Source organism: Acomys minous (genome assembly GCF_964271855.1).
Source record: "Acomys minous genome assembly, chromosome: 14".
Lineage (NCBI taxonomy): Eukaryota > Metazoa > Chordata > Mammalia > Rodentia > Muridae > Acomys > Acomys minous.
This window is the reverse complement of record NC_140496.1, coordinates 50,022,313-50,035,465: the sequence shown is the minus strand read 5'-3', so window position 1 is coordinate 50,035,465 and position 13,153 is coordinate 50,022,313. Positions and strand designations below refer to the sequence as shown.

General features: G+C 44.6%; 1 protein-coding gene across 5 annotated transcripts in view; it reads right to left on the bottom strand.

The window, feature by feature from the left end:
• ARHGAP10 (Rho GTPase activating protein 10) overlaps positions 1 to 13,153 on the bottom strand; it is a 269,421-nt gene that overhangs the window by 78,887 nt on the left and 177,381 nt on the right. For all 5 annotated transcript variants that reach the window (XM_084755701.1, XM_084755703.1, XM_084755700.1 and 2 more), the window contains 3 exons: positions 6,378 to 6,436; positions 2,275 to 2,380; positions 433 to 592 (listed from right to left, as the gene is read on the bottom strand). In XM_084755701.1, the coding sequence (XP_084611827.1) occupies positions 433 to 592; positions 2,275 to 2,380; positions 6,378 to 6,436 (325 nt within the window). The remainder of the gene's footprint in view (positions 1 to 432; positions 593 to 2,274; positions 2,381 to 6,377; positions 6,437 to 13,153) is intronic.

Genomic DNA, 13,153 nt, shown 5'->3' with positions numbered 1-13,153 from the left:
CAGCATTACCATGACTTACCGTGTTTTCTAGAAACCTCTGAAACCATGGGCCACATAAGCCCCCCTTCCTTATAAGTTGACCACATAAGGTACTTTGTCACCATATCAGAAAGGTGACCAGCAATTCTCCATTCATTTTTTTTCTATAAGCTAAAAAGTCCTCACTTGACCAAGAGCATAAGGGGTGCAACTAACACATGTAACTGGGGAAACCCAAGGACAGAAATGAAAATGTTTAATTAGCTGACTAATATTAATTAAGTAAGTAAGTACTCCATAATTGCATTTGCTCTGTGTATTCATTTGCATCTGGATGCAATGAGCTGAATGTCAACTTCTGAGGACTAAATTCACAGTAACAACGAGACAGAAACATGTACATGTGACAAGCCAACCTCGTAAGTACTACTGAGGAAGAAAAATCAGCGGTACCTTCTCGTGGTTTTCAATTAAGATCTCTACGACAATGTTCTGAAACTTCAAGTCCATGATGGCGGCAACCGTTTCCTCCTGTGGTCTCATCAGAGTTGGTCCAAACACCACTCCTAAGTTTGCCACGGTCATTAGATTCTGCTTCGAGTGATTTGACACGCTAAGAGTGATGAAGAAGGAAAAACCTTAGTTGGGTGGTGATGATTACCGAGCACTCGATATTATGTGACTCTCTATTTCCACAGCACACAAAAAGGCAGAAGACTCAAACAGCAGCACACACAGGCTGGCTTGTCTGCTCCTTCCTCCCTTTACCCCCTCCCCCCACCCCTTCTCCCTCCCCCATCCTCCTTTCCTCCCTTTCTCCTTCCTTGAAGTGACCCATCTCCTCAGCCCAGTCTCTTTCCATCATGCTATTCTGATTCACTTCCTGCCCAGAGCGATAGAGCAGCTAAGACTGGGGTCCCTACGACAGTGAGCCAGGTCAAACCTTCTCTCCGTTCAGTTCTCTCCCCAATGTGTGACACAGGGATGGAAAACTAACACAGCTGGGGACCTTGCCAAGATGAAGGAAAATTCTGTGAATTGTTCCCGCTGAGTAGAGTCCTCGTGCTAGCTAGCTCATGTCTAAGCAGCCATTCTTTCAACAGCCCTGTCATCGTGTTTTTGTTCAATATTAAGTAGAAGAGTGGATTTGTGTAGATATAAAGAATTGTGCAGCTGTCTTGAACCAACGGTTGGAAATAAAAATGGTATTTCCTAAGTTAATTGTGTTTCATTTCACAAGCATAAGTCATATTGTTTGTCATTTCAGCAAGCATGTCTCTCTCCATAAAACACACATCGAGCATGTATTAGTCATCCATAGAAAAAAGCAGCCAAGACACCCCTCTTTCCTCAGATCGCCATCCCCTGACACCTCTCTTTCCTCAGATCGCCATTCCCTTGCTACCACAGACATCTGGAGCCCGTGCAGCGCCCTAACAGCTGCACTTGCTCCATCAGCGCACTCTCACTCACCCCTTCCACTCCTGCAGCTCGGCGAACACCACGGCGGGTGCTCTTAGCTGCCTGCCACTTCATTCAGGACGTCATCCTACAAGAGACTGTCCATCAGGAAGGTTCACAGTCCAACACACATCCTCTGTTGTCCTAACACGCCTTGTTCTTCTGCTCTTAGCTGAAATGGTTTCAACACACACTGTATCTGTGTCTCTTCCCCATATGCGTCACAGAGCAGGGCTGTCAGGTAGTTACCTTGTCCCCTGGCACCTTTCAGGCACTCGGCTTCATTCAGAAACACAGGGCGCAAGCACAGCTCCTCACTCACACCTTACAGGCATACTGACTTGGGAGTCGTTCTTATTTAAAAGGTTAATTCCTCCACTGAATTAATGCATTTTGTCTTTTACAGACAGGAAACATGAATGGACCCATTACTGAATTAAACAAACTTAAAGGACATGTTCAAACTCAGCATTAGGTATGTGTGGACCCAAGCTCAATCTGCTAACAGATTTACAATCCTATTCCCACAATCTGTGTATGGGACAATATACAGTACCCCCTCCTTCCACAGAGCTGCTGGCAGTGCTGTTAAGCAAATAATTACACAGCTTCAGCAGAGTTCTAGTTCACCACTCTTGTCCAAAACACACAGTGAGTCAAACGTCCATCTCGGCCTTCAGAGCAGCCCCTGGTACTGGGGCACACAGCCCAGCTCCAAGAACAACGCACGGCACCCACAACAGCACACAGCACCCACAACAGCGCATGGCACCCACAATAGCACACAGCACCCACAACAGCACACAGCAGCCACATCAGGGGAAGAGCACTCACTTGGTTAGGTGTTTCACCAAGATATCCAACATCTCCTTATTTTTCTCTGGCAGTTTGTGTACCAAGAAATGGATGGCATTAACACGGGATTCCGGGCTCCCACTTTCTTTTTTTTTTTTTTTTTTTTTAAGGAAAAGAAAGAAAAAAATAGTTATTAGAGTACTCAGAATCAGACATACTATCCCTGACTAAGCATTTTAACAGTCTGTCTGTTTAGGATCTGAAGTGAGCTTAACCATTTTGCAATTTTCGGAGAAAATGAAAGTATCTGTCTCATCATTATTAAGGTCAGAGCGTGCCCCCACCTTTCAGATCATCCCCACGTAGTTTCATGTATGCCTAAGCCATGCCTTTCCCTGGGCTCGCCAGTTCCAACAGTCACACCCCCCCACCACCAACACCCCTTCTTGTCAGCTCACAGCTCACGTGACACTGTCAAGTCTCTAGCTACCCACCAGGAAAACCAAGTCCAAAGGCAGCAACAGGATCCTCTTCGCTACAGGCTCAGGTGACTCCCCCAAAATATATGCTCAGGTTACATCATGTAGGCACCTCAGAAAGGGGCAGTTCTAACCTGAAGTCATGGCTCATTTTGATGACGTATGATCATGTGGGAGAGGCAAGTGCACGCTGACAGAATAAAGTGTGTGTTTATTGCGCCTTACCAACAGAAGCCAGGCAAGCCATGTATGGCCCTGCAAGGATGCTAGGATGAGTCAGGGCATGGGGGAAGGAGGTGCAGGGATAGACTGTCTACAGTGGATCCTTCTGGAAGGAGCCAGTAAGGGAGGGCAAGAAGGGCCAGCATTGGTCCTTTGACTTCTAAGGGTGCAGAGTCCAGTGAGCTGTCCCTGGGTGATTACAGCACTGGCCTGAAATGAGAACGGCAGCAAGCGAGAACTCATGGCTTCGCATTAATTATCAGTATATGAAAAAAGGACCAGAATTTGTAACTGGTTAGTAGCTAGCCCTGCAGGATGCAGGAGGCCTCAAATATCAAATATCAAAACATCAGAAGCACAAGAAATGCTTGACACAGAGGCTTTCTATAAAAGTCTCCAGATGTCAGCAAAGATGACTGCACAACACTGGAGAAGATTATTACTAAGAAGAACATAACTCCAGGTTGTTGCTTTGATTTTTAGACAGCAAAGTAAAAGCAGAACTCTGAAGAAGTTGTCACAGGCTCCATAGAAATAAGACTAATTGTCAAAGATGGCAATTTCATTATCAAAAATTTAGAACTCTAAAGGCTGTGTGATGGAAGGCTGTTTAGCTCAGGAGCCTACCGTAGCACTAACAGCAGCTTCCTACAACAAAAATCTCCTTTGTTATCTTGGGATTCAGCACTCACTCAGAAACATAAACTAACGAGATAAGTTTCCTGCCCTTTGGTAAGGGAATTCTTCTCCATTTCTAACCATGGATGACATTTGAAAGCTACTTGAGAAAAAGAGTAGCTTCCCACTTTACGTCTCAGCCCCTCTTCCTGGGGGCCTACAATTCAGTAAAGCAACCTCCTTCCCTCATTTTTACACACACAGACACACACACACACACACACCCCTATACACCTATTTTTTCCTGTGTCTGCTTTTTTAACTTTTCCACTTATATTGTTTTGACATCGAGTCTTCCTATTAATAGGCACTTTATTAGGTAACATAGTCCTCCCCACCTTGCTAAATTACATTATTTTCCATTACCTATGCTATATGTATCTTGTAATGTTTCATTGATAATAGTTGACAAAGAATGAAAAAAATATATATCATTTTTATCAAGGGCACTTAATTAATTATACACCAAATTCCTATAATGTGCTAGAGATTTAAGAGTTTGCTGCCATAGATGAAAGAAAGAAAGACAGACAGACAGACAGACAGGCATGATTGGGCGATTACATGTCAGCATGCTTCAATGTCTGTTTGCTTATGGTATCCTAACACAGAGGCTGGAGGATGAGCAAGCTTGCTAGAGCCTAACAGACACACAGAGGCCGAAGGTGTTAAGTTACTTCAACAGGTAAATGACATGTATCCATGATATTTAATGTAAGGAAGTTACGAGGAAGGGCTTCCAGGTAGATGCTGCCCGATGTGCACAGGTTGACAGAGTCCTGTGAATTCTTGCGCAGACCATCGAGATATTCGTGACTTATGGATTCCTACCCCCAAAAGTACAGTATAGTCTCTCATGGACAGGTGCTTTCAGTTCTTTTACTAAACTTAATAAATGTAGTTAATGGTTTAAGGCTTTCAAATTTCTGAAACTGCTCACTACCTACAAGGTACAAAATGCCCGAGGATGTGCTCCCACACTCTTCCCCAGGAGGCACCGAGGACAGAGGAAGGGTAAGTGAGAACTCAAACCCTGCCCCAAACACGCTGGACCCCTAAGTAAGCAAACCCATTTACCCTTGTAGTTCTCAGATTAGTGTGGGTCCCTTCCAACTGCACTTGGGTAAAGGTCATGCCAGTAACTACAAGAGCCACAGTATTCCCCTACAGTAGCCTCCTTACTCAAATCAGTGTGAAAACTATTACAGCAAAGCCACAAGGTCAGGAAACAAAACACTGCGTCCTGACCCACCATGGGTCAGGGACCTGGTGCGTCTACTCGGTTCTTTGCAACACACAATTAAACAGACCAACAAACCCGGCCATTTCAGGCTTCATTACCTCTAAACGGGCAGGAACCTCTCATCTGGTAAAAGACATTTGACATTAAGATTCTGAACACTCGCTTAGTCACACATGGTAATAATTCTCATGACACTAACTCGTGGTGATTTAAAACCTCATTCCACAATCCCTCTTCCTCCAGAATGCGAAAAACTCTAGATGCAAGCTGGCACCCCTTAGCTTTTTCCAGGCTCTAGGATGAACAACCCGAAACTGTCCTCCAACTAAATTTAATTTCTTTCCTTTATTTGCCAAAACTGCCACAGGGAAGAAGTTAAAATAACTAAGCATTTGCTTGTGTTGTTTGCCAAGAAAACCTTCCCCTACTTCCTTGATCATACAAGTTCTCTGTTTCAGAATAATTCTGAGCACAACTGTACTCTGGCTTTTCCCAAAAGCTTTCTTTTTCTGCGTGCTGTGAAATGCGGCCAACAGAGGGATTCTTTCTGCAACAGCTTAGGGATGCCACACAGCCTGGAGCTGGGACCTCACAAGAAGGTAACATTTAAAGCCACGTCCAGGCAGCAGTGGCACACGACCCAACGGGATTGCTGTAAATTTTTCAACAGATTAAACTATAAAATATATCCAGGGGGTGTGGGAATACAGTCTCAGCTCCTGTCAGTGTGCCTACGGAACAACACTGTGGAATCTAGACAGTGGAGCTGAGTTTTAATTTCACGTAGGGTCTCTACAACCTGGCAGTTACTTAATATGTCTCAACCTCAGATTCCTTACCTCTTAATTACCTAACCTCAGTACCCTTCAGAAAGATGACTAAGATCCGTACTGAGGATGAAAACAGAGCCATGTGAGACAAAACATACCAGCGCACAGGCTCATCACACTACGGATACACAGTATTGGCACAAACAAATATTCCAGTGGCTTTGAGTCAGAAAACCTAGCCTCAGATTAAAATTTACCAGCTAACGGCCCTTTCCTTTCAACACTGTATCCTATATTATTCATTATCAAGTAGTTTGGGCTCCTGGCACTATCTCCTAATAATCCCTCTGCCTGTAATGTCCATATGTACGTCTTTGTAAGTGAAAGTATCTCCAGACTACACCGTGTCCACATCTGCCGTCTTCCCGGCCTCCTACAAGCCGAATACTGGCCCGGCCTGCAGCCTTCTGCTCACACTAATGCTCGGTCTCTGCCGGGAAGTGAGAGTGTGACGCGGCAGACACAACCGGCTCCTGAAGACAAGGTCTGTGTGGCCTGACATAGCCAGTATCTACCAGTGACAAAAAAACAATAGGTAACCACTGATGCCCCTTGGCTGATCTGTAACCAAATCTTTCTGTTCACTTTCTAAAAGGAGGAAGTGGTTTCTACAGTGTTTCCCCTTTTACCAGTAAGTCAAATTTTCATCAGCCACAAGTGTCAGTCTTTGTCTATCCACGGGGTACTTACTGGCCGGAACAATGAAGTCTCTGTGTAACTCATAGGTCATGAGCGGTTCTGGAAGACTCCTGGAAAAAAAAACAAAAAACAAAATAAAACAAAACAAAAAAAACCACAGCTTCATTACCAAGCAAATGCAGACAGCTCATCTCTGAGTTTATTCACAACACTATGTTAAACTGCTTGTGCGCTCCTGGGCTGGCATGCCAGCTCTCCCCGCTGGATACCTTTAAATATCAAAAGATATGTAAAGCCCAATGACTACTTTGCCAACTGCGATTTCTCCTGACACCATCAACTCTAAACCAACCACAAATTCTTATCAGGCACAAGCACGGGATGTTTCACACGTCATCCTGGGAATGAGCATCTAGCTCTACATGTAAGAGTTCCACACACTAATTTATTTAACCTAACTATTTTATAACCAAATGTAAGTGGAGAGTTTGGAAAGGCATTTTAAAATACTGACATCAAAGAATACACAGAAAATGGTAAAGAAAAAAAAACCCTCACCTCTTAATATTTCTACTAAAAAAAGTATTTTTAATTGCTATGCCTCAACGCACACAGAGCAGAGATTCTCTACCTGGTGAGTCACAACTCCCTTAAGGCCACATGTCAGATACTGACATCACAATTCATAACACTCGCAAAATTACACTTATAAAGTAGCAATGACATAATTTTATGGAAGGAGGTCACCACAATGTAAGGAACTGTACTAAAGGGTCACAGCATCAGAAAGGTTGAGAACCACTAATAAAAAAGAAACATTAAAAAAAAAAACTGACGTCATTGTAATCTATGGCTATGAAACAGTGAGATAAAATCAAGATTGATAACAATGTAAAAAAAAACAAAAGATAGCACTTAGTTTTTTGCCAACTGCATTCTGCAAATGGCAGCTTATTTTATCCTATAAGTAACATGATGCTGAACTTAAGTCAATCCTGCTAATATCTTCAACTCCGCCAGGCCAGGTCTGTTAATTGTATAATCCCCAGAGAATAAGTGTTAACCTGCTTTGAAGGGCAAAGATCAGGGTACTGAGAGCTTCTGACAGGGCATAAACATGGCACTCAGAATCTCTCTCTAAAAACACAGTCAAATACACACGTGTGCATACACAGGTGTGACAATGCAAGCTTCACACACACACACACACACATACACACACACACACACACACACAAGCTACAGGTAGTGCTATGAATAGGGAAAGCTGTCCCACCTTGATTAAAGAGTTAACCCATTGGGAACAGACAAGTGTTCACTCTCAGATCAAGCAACAGAGCTTGCTTGAACAAAACACAAGACTGCATGGAGTAGGCAGATACACAACTGCAGGCAGGGATCTCAGTGTCTCTGTCTTCACCACTGACAGACCAAACAGAAAGAAAATCAGCTAGGAAACACACCGTTTGAGCAAAACTACCCACCTCTTTCACCCAAGCGCATGCCCTTTAATTAAATGACTGTCTACCCAAAAGCAGGATACATACGTAATAAACCCATGGGGCAGGGACAATTTGCTTAGTAAGAGAAACATATTCTGGGCTATGAAACAAATCTTTACCAACTTTGAAAAGTTGAGAGTTATACGTAGTACATTTTTGATACATTCTTCTATTTCAATAAAAATGGCGGGTCAGAGAAGATGGTTTAGTGGGCACAGTGTTTATGACAAGAGCAGCCAAGTCAAAAGCTGAGTTTGGGCTGCACGGTGTCATCCAGCTTCCGGAGGCAAAGGCTTGAGCATCCTTCTGGGGCTGTCCACTCCAGGCTCAATGGAACACCCTGCCTGTCTCAAAAAATAAGGTAGTGACAGCCAAAGTCAGCCTCTGGTCAGAGAGTGTGTTCAGTGTGTGTGTGTGTGGGTGTGTGGGGTATGTGTGTGGGTGTGTAGGGGTGTGTGTGTGTGTGTGTATGTGTGTGTGTGTGTGTGTGTGGTGTGTGTGTGGATGTGGTGGTGTGGGTGGGTGGGTGGGTGTGTGTGGATGTGTGTGGATGTGGGTGTGTGGGTGTGTGGGTGTGTGGAGGTGGGGGGTGGGGGTGTGAGGGGTGGGGGGTGGGGGAGTGGGGGTGTGGGTGTATATGGTTAAATGTGAGAAAGGGGAGGAGATTTGCACTGGGATATCTGTAAAGAGCAAATGTAAAAAGGGATTTATTTCTAAGATGTGTGAATAACTTTTAAAAGGAAAAAAAATTTTGTAAAAAGTGGGCAGAATCTTCACCTAAGAACATACAAGGGTGGTGAGTAAGCTCACACACCCAGAAAATTTTGGGCACTGAGGAAGTTCACACTAAAACAACGAGGTGCCAAAACACTTATCAGAAAGACTAAAGTAAGAAAAGCTGACCACACTCAGAGGACGGAGGACATAGCGGGAACAGGACTCCTGCACACTGTTGGGGAGGAACGCAAGGAAGTGCATCCCATTTGTAGAAGCTGATCAGTTTCCAAACAGTTAAGCGGATCCCTCCCACCTGGCCCAGGTGCCTGCCCACTAACTAGGGATCCTCCAAAAGAAATGAAAATCGTTGTCTCAAAGAATTATACACAGACATTTAAGCACCTTTGTGCTGAACAGCTAAGAGCTACCGACCACCCAATACACATCTATAGATCAATGGATTTCAACATGCCACAGTAATTATTCTAACTATGCTAAGTCAAAAAAATAACAGTTTTTGAAGTACATACTGAACAACCCCATTTATAAAGATCATAATATTGCAAGTTAACACATAAAGACGTAAAGCAGATAAACAGTTACCTGGGTAAGGGTGTGATGAGAAAGGAGTGCAGAAGAGAGCAGAAGAAAGCTCAGAAGGGTGATGGACAGGCTCAGGATTGATTATGGTGATGGCATCACAGGTGTGTAAAGATACCACACTTATCAGAACATGTACTACAAATGTGTGCAGCTCACTCCAAATCAATTATACTTCAAAAAAGCTGTTAAAGGTACATAGCACCTCAAATTTCCTACTTATAAAAGAATAAAAATACACAGGTGACATCCATGAAGAAAAGCTATTCAAAACCAAAATATTCGCAGGCATGTTTCCCGCACACAGTTTGCTTGTGTGCCAGTGTACACTGGTCACAGGTACCACTTTCCGGCAGAGAACCAGCTGCCTCGGCTCCTCTCGCCTCCCTCTCCTCTCCTTTATTCCTAATTAAGGACAAACGTGTCGGTGACATCACAGCCACAAGCAGGAGAAAGGCAGGCAATAAGGTCAATTTTCAGAAGGTTCTGTTACCAAGTACAGATGAGCAGAAAGTTGAAAAGGAAGAGAAATGTTATCCGTTTTCACAGAAGAAAGTTCAGGTGCTGCGTCGGAAGAACTCTTAGGAGCACCATGGGGTTACTTCTTCTCCAACAAGACTGAAACTGTCTAAATATCTTCTACCAGCTACTTATACCACTGCCACATGTCTAGCTGGCAATACTGTATAAAAATAAATATCATTAATGTTAGGGAAGCAGTAATAAAAATGGCAAGTCCTGCACCCAATTTGTTATGCTGAGTCACTCAGCCTCCCACTGGCGTGTATTAAGCCACCTCTTTGCCACCCGTTGGGATCTGGGGGGACCTGGTGTTTCCTTCCCTAAAAACCCATTCCAACATCCATACTTAAAAGACGTGTCCTCCAGGTAAAAACCACGTGTGACTGGAAGCATTATACACTGCTCCTTTTTTTTTTTTTTCTAAGAATGGGAAACAGTGGCAATGAAGGTGTCACTGCCAATTAAAACCATGGACTGCCTAGAGGCTGAGACTCACAGCCAAACAGCAGCCGGAGCACCAGGAGCCTTGTAGAAGAACGGCATGAAGGACAGAAGGGCCCAGAGGGGACAGGAGCTCCAAAAGAAGACCAACAGAGCCAACTAACCAGGGCCCAGAGGGGCTTGACGCACCAACCAGACCATGCATGGACTGGACCTAGGGCCTCTGCATAGACATAGCTGACGGGCAGCTTTGTTTTCATGTGGGTCCCCTAGTAAGGGGGGCAGGGGCTGTCTCTGACATGGACTCTGCTACCTGCTCTTCGACCACTTCCCACTGGCAGGGCTGTCTTATCTGGCCTCAGTGGAAGAGGATGGCATAGTCCTGATGAGACTTGATGTGCTGGGAGTTGCGGTGGGGTGGGGGGGGGCCACTCCCATTTTCTGAAGAGTAGGGAAGGAGGGGGGCTACTCAGGATGTAAAGTGGATAAACAAAAAAAAAGAAGAAGAAATAAAGGAAATCACTCAAGAGGGCTGGGATTCAGGCCTCTCCCACAGGAGAAATAAAACACTGTCCGAGGCCAGAAGAGACAAAGGGAGGTGCCACAAGCTCCTTCACTATGCGCTGTTTGGTTTGTGTTTTCCAAGATACAGCCAGGCTGCCTCCCCACTTTCTGATTCTGCCCCGCGCTTTGGCTGCCCCTTCCTCTTCCTTTACCTCCAGCATCGCATCCAATATAGCAGCCTGCACCTTGCAGGGAGCACTCACAGGCAAAGGGTTGAGAGGAAAGAACATTGTGGTTCAGAACTATGTCCTGGCATTGTAAGTGATGGAGCTGGGACTTTGACCCTGGCCAGCCGGCTGGCTCCAGACCCCCGCCCACCCAATCCTTTACCCCACCACACAGCATCTCTCTTAGGCCAGAAGAAATTACTTGCTTCAGCCAGAACTCCATAGGGAACATGAGGTACAAAAAGTCTCAAGGTTTCTCCCACTTAAAATATCAATAGGAAAAAAAAAACCCTCCTGAATCATAACTGGTGCACCTAACAGCTGCTACAGCCCAGGATGTAAGATAGCACCAGTCTCAGGACATAAGATGGCACCCGTCTCACACAGCTCCCAGCATTTCTGCCATCTTAGAAAAATTGCTCGACGCAGGCAGATGCTTGGATTTTGGACCAACTTATACAGTAAGAGTGTCACATAATGTTTTTCTGTGTGCAATGGTTGATCTAAAGTGGAATTCATTGGAATAAAGCAAATGAGGAAAGAGGGAAATAACGCAACGCAAGCCCAGCATCAGTAAGGAACTAGCTTCTGAGATGCCAAGCTCCAAAAGGAAGCCACCAGTTTACACGTTAACTAGGGCAAAGAAAAGAACTCCACGAAGAAGAAGCAGGAAGCACAATTTACTACCACAAGTTCAATGTTTACTCTCAAGTTTTCCATTGAGAACTTCCATTTTGGTTAATCCCTTTACCTGCACTAGTATAATGTACTGAGCAGTAAGTGGATCCAAGGCCGCCCGCCAGAGTGGAGCAATCACAGCCCGCTTTATTGTTACCCCACTCTTTCTTTCCGTTGCCCACCTAACATAGGTGTTCTCAGCTTCAGCATTAGGGATCAAACAATTCTTTACAGAAAGGAGGAGAGCGGGGCATCCTGTGCACTGTAGGAGATTAGCAGCCTCATTGCCAGCCTCTACCCATGGGACAGCTGGCAGTAATACTCCCTCCAGTAACTGTGATTAAAAATAAATGTCTGCAAGGCTGCCGGGACGGCTTAGAAGCTAAAATTACTAACTGCTCTTCTGGAGGACCCAGGATCAGTTCCCAGGGCCCACAGGACAGCTAAGAATCCTTTGTAATTCCAGGTCTAAAGGGAACTGATGCCTTCATCCGGCCTCCACAGAAAATTCACACACCCAGTACACGGGCACACGTGCAGGTAAAACATCTATACACACAAAATAAAAATAAATAAATCTTACAAAAAAAAAGTCTGCAGATATCATCAAATATCCTCTAGAGAGCCAACAGCCCCTAGTTGAAAACTGTTTGAGTTTGAGTACGTCAGTGACAGAGTAAAACACTACAGTGAGCATAAGGTACCTATCTCTCCAGTGAACCTACAGTCTACCCCTACGGTAGGCTCATCCGTTCCAACCCCATCTAAACCACAGTCACTACTAGTGGCACTCTAGATACTAAGGATGTATGTGTAACTTCAGGGTTTGCTGCTATAACAACTAATTACTGTGTAACAATGCACACAATAAATTAAGAATTAAAATATATATTTAAATGAAATGCTCAAAGGCTGGTAATGAATATTTGAGCCCAATGACAAATTCTTTTTTTTTTTAAGATTTATTTATTATTTATACAGTATTCTGCCCACACGTGTGCCTGCCCACAAGAAAACACCAGATCTCATTACAGGTGGCTGTGAGCCACCATGTGGTTGCTGGGAATTGAACTCAGGACCTTCGGAAGAGCAGATGGTGCTCTTAACCTCTGAGCCATCTCTCCAGCCCCCCAATGACAAATTCTTTTTTTTAAATATTTTTTATTAATTTGTTCATATTACATCTTGATTGTTAGCCCTTCCCCTGTTTCCTCCCATTCTTCCCTCCCTCCCACTTCCCCCCTTCTCCCCTCCCCTATGTCTGTGATTGAGGGAGACCTCCTCCCCCTATATATGCTCTAAGAATATTGAGTCTCTTCTTGGTAACTTGCTATCCTTCCTCTGAGTGCCACCAGGCCTCCCCATCCAGGGGATGTGGTCAGAAAAGGGGCACCAGAGCTCGTGTGAGAGTCAGACCTCACTCTCCACTCAACGGTGGAGAATATCATGTTCGTCGGCTAGGTCTTGGTAGGGGTTCGAAGTTTACTGCCTATTTCTCCTTGGCTGGTGCCTTAGTTTGAGGAGGACCCCAGGACCCAGATCTGCCTGTCATAAAGTTCTTCTTGTAGGTTTCCAGGACCCTGTGGGTGACAAATTCTAATAAGACCCAAAAAGCAGGACAAGCAGTGGCAACAAG